At 35.9% G+C, this 10,526-nt stretch overlaps 2 protein-coding genes across 5 annotated transcripts in view; both read right to left on the minus strand.

The window, feature by feature from the left end:
• Positions 1-301: 301 nt before the first annotated feature.
• LOC107602866 (F-box only protein 4-like) lies at positions 302-5,942 on the minus strand. Of its 4 annotated transcripts, none has more exons than XM_016295475.1 (7): positions 5,631-5,942; positions 4,419-4,651; positions 3,932-4,185; positions 3,764-3,839; positions 1,496-1,686; positions 1,202-1,383; positions 302-1,109 (listed from the first exon to the last, which is right to left on the minus strand). In XM_016295475.1, exons 1-7 carry the CDS (start codon positions 5,769-5,771, stop codon positions 1,026-1,028), a joined length of 1,161 nt encoding a protein of 386 aa, XP_016150961.1. In that variant the 5' UTR covers positions 5,772-5,942; the 3' UTR covers positions 302-1,025. The 4 variants fall into 4 exon arrangements, with proteins under 4 accessions (XP_016150961.1, XP_016150963.1, XP_016150962.1 ...); XM_016295477.1 differs by having other exon boundaries at positions 305-1,109; positions 1,202-1,389; positions 3,965-4,185; XM_016295476.1 differs by having other exon boundaries at positions 305-1,109; positions 1,202-1,389; positions 1,496-1,665.
• Positions 5,943-7,626: 1,684 nt separating this feature from the next.
• The window catches only part of LOC107602868 (UPF0600 protein C5orf51 homolog), an 11,847-nt gene continuing 8,947 nt past the window's right edge, over positions 7,627-10,526 (minus strand). Inside the window, exon 6 of the mRNA XM_016295479.1 lies at positions 7,627-7,941. Coding sequence (XP_016150965.1) covers positions 7,706-7,941 — 236 coding nt within the window. The 3' untranslated portion in view covers positions 7,627-7,705. The remainder of the gene's footprint in view (positions 7,942-10,526) is intronic.

The following is a 10,526-nucleotide window of genomic DNA, read 5'->3' on the forward strand; positions in this document are numbered from 1 at the left end:
AGAAGTGCTAGAAGAATGATTCACACTGAATAATAAACTATAAATAATAATGGTTTTCTTTCCCCAAAAATGCTAGTTAATGTTAATCCTTTGGACTGAAACTTACTGACTTTGCTCACACAGAGTATAACAATTTCCCAAAAATGGGTTTGAAAAAAAAATTATACAAAAAAATTATACTTGTAGTGTTAATATAATATTGAAACTAAAATATTGAAATATGGGAACACCAAATTAGGTAAAGGATTTTCAGCACAGCACAGGGTTAAAGTAATTGAACTATCATTATTTCACGGATATATATTTTACATGCATTACTCACCTAAGATAGTTTCATAAAGAAAGGAAACTGTTATGCTGTGCAACATATTTATACAAGTTTCAGTCTTTGAATTTAGTTGGCTGAGAGACATTTCAAGTGTAAATATGCACATATTTAGTCCAGCAGCACTTGGACTATGACGAGTGAGTCAATGAAACATTAATAATGCAACCAATTCACTTAAAAACACTGATGCGTTTATAGTTGTTTGCAGATGGTTGGGTCTGCTTTGGAATTGTTGTTTGAAAAGAAGAGGGAAGTAACAGGCAAAATTGTTTCTAAAATGTAAGTTGATTGTCTAAAATGTAAGTTGATTAATATTAACGTCTTCTGTATTGAACTGCATTGTATAACAATCATAACATGTTATTCTGATTCTGAATATCACCTGCCCACTGTCAAATTTCAGACATGTTGATATTCAGTACAAAATCACTCTTGCTTGTGTAATATTACCTTCAGAGCAATAATTTCCCTTTAAAAAAAGAAGCTGTTTCAATTGAAGGAAAATATTTAGTGCAAAAAAGTGCAATGTAAAAACAGTTCACTGAATTATGTAAATTAATTTCATGGCATGACTGTGGTCACCTCCAAAAGCACAACTATTACAATGGTGTGACTTGTATGTTGTATATTTTGGATAGTAAGATGATTAAAAGGCCTCTTTTATAATGCATCCAGCAGATTTCAGATTCCTTATTGGTTATAGCTTGACTCCAGAGTGCCTCAGCAGCCAATCAATACCATCCAGCAGTCCTGTCAGTGTTTCCGCAGATGTGTCCTGAACCTAAAGCATGACAAAACATATACTGAAGCCTTATTGCATATCCTTCTACACTTCAGTCAGAAATTCTTTGGTTATGTTTCCAGATGTCTTACCATCCAAGGGTTGGTCAGTGAGCCGAGCTGTAGCTGATGGGCAACGGTCACACAAGGTATCCTGCGTCTGTCTGCTGTCTCTCTAGACACACAGGAGAGCACCAGGATAGGGTGAGACAAAGCACCCACCGCAGGGTCTAAAATAACCCTGATCTGGGCACTTTCCTCCTCCCACCCTCTGTCTGTTCCTCCGATATAGAAAAGAGAGATATTATTATATATTTATGTACAAAACAAATTTCAAGCATATAGGCATAAGCCTTTAAATCCAAAGTGTGCTCAGGACAATCATACCTCTTTCTGTCTCAGCATTGACCACAAAGATGAATCCATTCACAGCTTGACAAACTTGATTAAACATGGGGTTGATGCTTAAGGGTATGTTGGATTCACTATCCTCCTCATAGACAAACAGTTTACTGCGCAGATTGAGGTGCTCCAGACGTGCTCTCTCTCGCGCTGACCTAAAAATCCAGAGACACAGACTCCCATTCATACATTCAAACTGTATTATGTGACACATTAACACATAAAATCCCATTGAAAATGATTTAAAGTCTCATGTACATGTGCTACAAATCAATGCACAAGCAACATACACTACTACCTTTCAAAAGTTTGGGGTGAGTAAGAAAATTAATACTTTTATTCAGCAAGGAGCCATTATTAAATTGTTCAAAAGTAACTCTAAAGACATTTACAATGTAAAAAAAAAATCTGTTCTTTTGAACTTTTTATTCATCAAATAATTATAAATGTATCACAGTTTCCACAAAAATATTGAGCAGCACGGCTGTTTTCAACATTAATAATAACAGGAAACATGTATTAAGCACAGAATCAGCATAATAAAAAGATTTCTGAAGGATACTGTGACACTGAAGACTGGAGTAATGACTATCACAGGAATAAATTACATTTGAAAATATACTGAAATAGACAATAGTTTTTTCAACTCTAATAATAGTTCACAATATTACTGCTTTTATTGTATTTTCAAATAAATGCAGCTTTGGGGAGCATGAAAGACAATAAATGCTTGTTTCCATCACGAGATAAAAAGCTAAAAAATACAATTGTGTTTTTTAATCTCACAATTCAGACTTTTTCTTGCAGTTTATATCTTATTTGAGAGATATTTACATTTACATTTAGTCATTTAGCAGATGCTTTTATCCAAAACGACTTCCAAATGAGGACAATAGGAGCAATCAAAACCAACAAATGAGCAATAATATGCAAGTGCTATGACAAGTCTTGGTTAGCCTAATGCAGAACACGTAGCAAGGTTTATATACAGTATATATATATATATATATATAGGCTACAATAAAGAAACAAGATAGAATAGAAAAAGAATAGGGAATGCTAGTTTTAGAGGGTCTCTTTTTTAACCAAAAATAAAACAAGTCAAAAGAGTAGAAAAGCATAGAGAATGCTAGTATTAGAGGGTCATTTTTTTTATAATAAATAAAAAGAAAACAAGTAGACAGAATAAAAAGAATAGAGAAATCTAGTGTTAGAGTCTCTTATTTTTTTTATGAAAACAAGCAGTTAGAGAATTAATAGAGAGTACAAGTGTTAAAGGGTCAAATGTTTTTTTTTAATAAAAAAGAAAACAAACAAATAAAAATATAATTACAATAGAGAGTACTAGAGTTAGAGGGCCAAATAAAGATGGAACAGATGCGTTTCTTGAAGATGGCTTAGGACTCAGCTGCTGGGATTGAGTTGGGCAGGTCATTCCACCAGGAGGGAACAGTTAATGTAAAAGTCTGAGAAAGTGATTTTGTGCCTCTTTGAGATGGCACAATAATACGCCATTCACTTGCAAAACACAAGCTTCTAGAGGACACATAACTCTGATGTAATGAATTTATGTAAAGGGGTGCAGAGCCAGTTGTGGTTTTGTAGGCAAACATTAATGCCTTGAATTTAATGCGAGCAGCTATTGCCAGTGCAAGTTGATGAACAGAGGTGTGACGTGCATTATTTTCGGCTCATTAAAGATTAATCTTGCTGCCGCGTTCTGAATTAATTGCAGAGGTTTGATAGAACTGGCTGGAAGACCTGCCAAGAGAGCATTGCAATAGTCCAGCCTGGATAAAACAAGAGCTTGAACAAGGAGTTGTGTAGCACGTTCCGAAAGAAGAGGCCTGATCTTCCTAATGTTGTGTAAAGCAAATCTGTATAAACCTTCATAAAAGATATACAAATTTATATCTGAGATATAAAGTCATAATTGCATGATATAAGAAAAAAAAAGTCAGAATTGGGAGATAAAATGTTGCAATTAGCTTTTACATTTTTTTAATTATTAAATTATTTGCAAGATGTAAACATAAAAAATTATTTATGTCTTGCAATTCTCACTTTTTTCCTCATAATTGTGAGACAAAAAGTCACAATTACCTTCTATATTTTCAATCCCTTGGCAGATACGGGCTTCCAAAAGACACTGCTTTCAAAAACATTAATCTACAAAAAAATTCAACCCCAAACATTTAAACAGTAGTACATGTATAACACTTCTAAATGACAATATAAAATCCTCTCCCTCACCTGTTTGTCGAATATAAAGTTGCAATATTGAATCTGTGCTGATCTTTGTACTTAAAACTGATTCCAGATCCAATGCCTGAAAAAGTACAAAAAAAAATCCCATCAAGGTCAAGTGCAGAAAATGCAACCACAGAACACAACATCCATGTATTCAGTCTAATAACTGACTAGAATTAACTATAAGTAATGGCACAGTTGCACCATCAATCTGACGCTGAGGTAGTCCTGCGACAGGCAGCACATGCGGGGAACACATGATCGTATTCATGAGGGAAATCTCTAACTGCTCAAGCCCCGGGCCGAACATGGCAAACTGTGGCTCTGAAACCGGTACAAGGGACTGGAAGAAGGACGTCACAGATTCAAACACTCTGGGTTGGTGTTGCCATTGGTTTCGACAGGCTGGACAAACACGTAGATACCTGTGGGTGCCATGAGAATATTACAGTAAATATTAAGGGTTTATAAATACAGGCTAACAACCTTCATAGATATTAGTTATAAAGCACTTGTATTATTTTTCATTAAATAAAGTGTAATATAAATAATAATAAAATAAAAATTTCGCACCAAGAGCTGATTATTTCACTAAGAGCACCAAGAGCTGATTATTTCTGATACTGAAGTGTCATGTGGCGCAGCGTTACGTACTTACTCTGCCATATAATCCAGCTGCATCTCAGAGTCATCCAGCACAGCTGAGCCAGTGAGCTTGACCTGAGGCACTGATGAATGGTCAACTGACTGCCAGAGCGGCATATCACGCAACAGGAAGTACTTCCACAGGACAGGGTCTCGAACCATTGACCGCCAGTACGTACTGGTGCTTCCCAGTCTGCAGAGGTCTTGCGGAGACAGGAAGGTCATAATGAGAAACTGCATGTCAACCTGTGTGTTTGGGTAAGAAAGACAAAAAAATGTGTTTTGGAGAACCGTTCAAATGTTTGGGGTAACAGTAAAACAGTAATATTGCGAAAGATTATTGCAGATTTAAAAAACTGTTTTCGATTTTTTTAGTATATTTTAAAATGTAATTTATTCCAGGGATGGCAAAGCTGAATTTTTAGCAGCCATTACTCCTAAGATGATACTTCAGAAATCATTTTATGTTCGTTCTAATGTTCTTCGTTCTTTCTTCTGTGATATTTTTCAGGATTCTTTGATGAAAGTTAAAAAGAACACCGTTTATTTAAAATAGATATTTTTGTAACCTTATAAAATACCTTAATGTCACTTTTGATTAATGTAATGCATCCTTGCTGTAAAATTATTAATTTCTTAAAAAAACCTTACCGATTCCAATATTTTGAGCAGTAGTGTAAATAACACTAACACTAATTATTTAGAGACATTATCTGGTATTAGCATCTATACAGCTGCAGTTTAGTCGACATATGTAGGATATTGTATTTGTGTATGTACTGTATATGCAGGCTATGCTTGGCACCATACTGCTCTAATTACTGCAGAATAGTATGTATACTGTGCACAGTAAAATGAGTAAACAATAAGGCTTATCCCTCTATTCAATGCACTTGTGTGATAAATGAACTGGAAGTAATAACAGCTGTGGATTTATTTTTCTCATCTCATTATTTGATCAGACAAGCAAAAATAAATAAATAAAGTAAAATTTAATATAATTACACATTGATAACTGGACCCCATTCAAATTAAATAAGCAAGATGATATAAATGTAGTAATGTATACCGTTAATATGATGCCTTTCAGTATGCAGTATACAGTATATCTGTGCAGTAGTTAGTACGTGCTAAGCTAGCATTCCATTCGCAACAGCCATAATATGTAGGTTTAATAAATCATCAGTTAAAATAAAAAATATGAAATGTAAAAAAATCGCCTTACCGGCACGTTATCCAGAGAGGGGCCCGTGACGACATTACCTGGCCCCTGATCATCACTTTGCTCATTTCCTTGTCGTCTTGTATCAAAAAACCTCTCTCTAATACTCCTGAGACTTTGCACGACTATAGATCGGCTCAGCATACTGACACTTATTTGACAGCTATTTCTTAGAAAGAGCAAAGATGTTAATACATTTGCTTTACTTCATTACATGACATGTCAGTCAACTATTACTCCCGATTTCAGTTGTGAAGTAGCCTATCCGTGTGAATTTTCCCGGAACTGTCAAAGTTTCACGTCTCTCGTGTTTTCATAGGCATGCAGCGTCACGCACCAGAGGGGCCCGTGACGACATTACCTGGCCCCTGATCATCACTTTGCTCATTTCCTTGTCGTCTTGTATCAAAAAACCTCTCTCTAATACTCCTGAGACTTTGCACGACTATAGATCGGCTCAGCATACTGACACTTATTTGACAGCTATTTCTTAGAAAGAGCAAAGATGTTAATACATTTGCTTTACTTCATTACATGACATGTCAGTCAACTATTACTCCCGATTTCAGTTGTGAAGTAGCCTATCCTAATTTTCCCGGAACTGTCAAAGTTTCACGTCTCTCGTGTTTTCATAGGCATGCAGCGTCACGCACCGTACTGCATTGTGGGATCTGTAGTTTTGGAAATCGACACAGCCAAACTACAATAAAATAAAGGATAGTCTATCACGTTCAGTATTTGGGAGGGCATATGGAGGACTAGGAGAGACACATAAAAATAAAATGAAGGAACAAGTTATCAATTTAATAATTCAAACATAAAAATGTAATAATAGCACTTTTAAATGGACAAATTAACTATTATATATATATATACAGGTGCATCTCAATAAATTAGAATGTCATGGAAAAGTTCATTTATTTCAGTAATTCATCTCAAATTGTGAAACTCGTGTATTAAATAAATTCAATGCACACAGACTGAAGTAGTTTAAGTCTTTGGTTCTTTTAATTGTGATGATTTTGGCTCACATTTAACAAAAACCCACCAATTCACTATCTCAACAAATTAGAATACTTCATAAGACCAATAAAAAAAAGTGAATTGTTGTGAATTTTTAGTGAATTGTTGTACATATATTTGATTTACAATTTGCAAATGTATTAGCCTATCTAGAGTTTAGAACACGGATTGAATAAACGGTTCTAAATATAGTGTTGCCATTAACCCCAAAACTGATGACTGAAATGTAAGGTAGTAAAGGTGGAGATTTTTACTATATCTTAAAAGGTTAGCAATAAGAATATAAAATACAGGAACAACCTGAAATTTAGCTGAAGACCTTTTGATAATTACTGGGGACATGAAGACAATCAGCATCTTGTATCTATTAACAATTCTTTGGTGTAACAACCTCTCATAAATGTGAAACCAAAATATCACACACATTCACATTTCAACATTTCTTAACCCAAAATTTATTTCAATGAAGACATCAAAAACAAAAAATGAACTTCATTTGAAAAAAAGAATGACCAAAAAGTTTAGATTTTTAAAAGTATACTATCAAAATATCCAAATTCCCATCTCTGAACATTACATCTGGTCAATGAAAGGAATAAAAATGCAACTTTTAATAAGTGAGCAGAAGAGGTGTCATATACAAAGAGATGTTATTAAAAAGAAAAGGTCCATACTTAAAAATGGTCACAAATACTTAACTATGCAACATATACCTGCATTTTCCCCTCCTTTGTACCATTTCTTTTAACATATATAAATGTAATTAAAAATAAATAAATAAAAATTAAAATAAATAAAAAGTTGCGATGTTTCTCAGCTGGAATTTTTTTTCTTAAACAAATAGTTATTTGTTTATATTTTACATTAGAAGTATTATTCCACATTCTCAGCGAAAACACACATCCAGAAAACAAATCTGGACCGGAAGATAAGTGCCTTTTTTGTTTTCTGTATTTTCTTTTTTAATCTTTTTTGTTTGTTTGTTTTTTTACTTTTTTTTGCTAGCATCTGAACAATGACATTTTGTGAACCTCTCCTAAAAGCTCTCTCCTGGTTTACTGTAAAATATTAAGGATCTCCTTGGCATTCTCGGTGTTCCAGCCCTGACCCTGAAGTGGCCCCTCGCATGCCAGCACGTACTTATGGAGGATTTGTGTGCCAATATCTCGGAAATGAAGCCTGTCCTCTTTGCGCTCTGTGGTGTCCATGCTGCAGTCCTCATATTTCACTGCCCAGAAACACATCTCACCAATGTACATCATTGTAAGCAAGTGGGTATCAGAAAAGATACCTAATGAGGAAAAAAGGTAAAAAAAAAAACGAGTCAGTTTTGACAGGAATACAAATTATATATATATATACACACACACACACACACACACACACACACACAAGTGATGCACGGATGAGCTAAAGCGTCACCCGAATCCGCAGCTTCAAATAAATTATCCACCCGCCCGCACCTTTATTTTTCTCTGATTTAGATAACCGCACCCGATCGTCACATTCAGGGTTCGTACGGTCATGAAAAACCTGGAAAAGTTAAAACCTTTTAAAGGGATTGCGCATATATCGCATTACTCATTCCTGCAGCTTTCGACTTTAAAATGAGGGAAATTGCTGCAAAACATTTATTCAATATAGCGTGTAGGTTAGATGAGTAAATAAATCCACACAAACCATCAGATCAAATCAGTCATTTGAAAACAGTGTGAGTGATTCAGCTGTACTGTGTCCTCTCTCTTTGACCTTCTCGTCACATCGGCGCATCTAATAAAACTGTGCTGTCTGTCATTAATGTTAATCAAACAACAAAAGACAGAAAATCCCACACTGCTCTTGACTAAATGTTTTGTTGAATAACTTTAATATGTTAATTTACAGTTTATTCAATTTCTGTAGCCTATTTAAAACACGTTCATATTTTAGAATATGTAGTTAATATTTTATTAATATTTATTTTATCCACCCACGACCCACCCGCAAATAATCAGAATGCATGTTTTTTTTATTACCCAACCCACCCGACCCACGGATTATCTGCAGCACCCGCGGATATAACCGCCATCCACGCATCACTAATATACACCCACAACAAACATTTTATTTTGATTAGTAAAAATTGTATTGTCTAAAAATAAGTTATGCATCTCATTGCATCTTGCCCATTAACCCCAAAGTTCACAACTATAGATGTCTGAGAACTTCAATTGTCACCTTCCAGACAAAGTGACTGACAAGCTATATGACTTCATAAAACTTTGCATATCATTTATTATTATACAGCAAATGTTAATCATAATGAACTTTAGTTAAAAGCAGTGCATTGTAAAACCACTAGCAATCTCAAAAATATTGGTTAATACTGATTAATGCAAGTACTGGGGTGGATAGTGCTGGGCGGTATACCGGTTCATAGTTTTGTTATATATGAAATGAATTTTTAAAAAACTTTCAGACACTTTTAGCGGCTTTTTTCCATAGAATATTCATACTGACCAACCTAGCGACTTTTTTTGGATAAACCTTAGCTATGGTTCAGTTGGAAGACTTCGCCAGTGCTGTCCCGTGAACGCGAGGTCTGACTTTGCCAGAGAAGTGTTACCTCTCTCGGCATCTGTTCTGTGCAGTGAGCGGCAGAGAAGCACATTCAGTTGGCCGCACCGCAGCCGACTCGTCAATAAATGAGAACAAAACAGCATACTGATTAATGCAAGTACTGGGGTGGATAGTGCTGGGCGGTATACCGGTTCATACCGAATACCGGTGTTTAGTTTTGTTATATATGAAATTAATTTTTAAAAAACTTTCAGACACTTTTAGCAGCTTTTTTCCATAGAATATTCATACTGACCAACCTAGCGACTTTTTTTGGATAAACCTTAGCTATGGTTCAGTTGGAAGACTTCGCCAGTGCTGTCCCGTGAACGCGAGGTCTGACTTTGCCAGAGAAGTGTTACCTCTCTCGGCATCGGTTCTGTGCAGTGAGCGGCAGAGAAGCACATTCAGTTGGCCGCACCGCAGCCGACTCGTCAATAAATGAGAACAAAACAGCGTTTCCAAGCACCTGTCACTTACTGATTGTTTGAAATTATAAATATGAGCGTAGTTTATCTGTTAATATCACATGCACTTTTTGTTTGTTGTTTTTTTTAGTTTGTTACTCAGACGCAGGCAGTGCGCTGTATGAGACGAAGTAATATAGCCAAAACAACCGCATAGCAGTTAATTAAAAGGGGTCGTGTTTAGTCACTAGGCCCTTTCGCACCACTTTAGTTCCAGAACTAAACGTACGGTACTAAAGTACTGGGACGATTTTGCGCGAACTATTTCCCAGTACAATTTAAAGGGTTGTATTCACTCCGAGAGTATGTACTAAGAAGTGACGTAAGCCGGTCGACAGCGACATCATTTGTGCGCGGCATTCAACAACAGAAACAAAGAAAAACAACATTAACAACAGGAGGATGGAGGACGCTGTGATCGGAGCTGTGTTTTTGTTGTGTCTCGCAGGTTTCACAGTGGACATGGAAAGTCGACGTATACGTAAAGCGATTGAAAGAACGGAAAGGAGGACTAATAATCTCCAACGACAACTGGCAGTGCTACATTTGATACAAGTGCCTGCACTTCAGCGTCCGTCCATCTATCGCTGTTCTCCATACTTGCGAAATAAGTTGACATGCTTACAGTATGTTTACACGGCGTTTTAAATCATGAGGGTGAGGGTGTTTTCATACGCGTTTGGCCAATCAATGTCTACTTACGTCACGATTAGTACCAGTTGTGCTGGTTAGACCCTGCTCCGGAGTAGGAGCTAATTTGGTTCTCGAAAAAGGCAGTCCGGTACTAAAATCGCTCCCAGTTCCGGCGGTG

The sequence above is a fragment of the Sinocyclocheilus grahami genome, unplaced genomic scaffold (assembly GCF_001515645.1).
Source record: "Sinocyclocheilus grahami isolate Dianchi unplaced genomic scaffold, SAMN03320097.WGS_v1.1 scaffold336.1, whole genome shotgun sequence".
Classification (NCBI taxonomy): domain Eukaryota; kingdom Metazoa; phylum Chordata; class Actinopteri; order Cypriniformes; family Cyprinidae; genus Sinocyclocheilus; species Sinocyclocheilus grahami.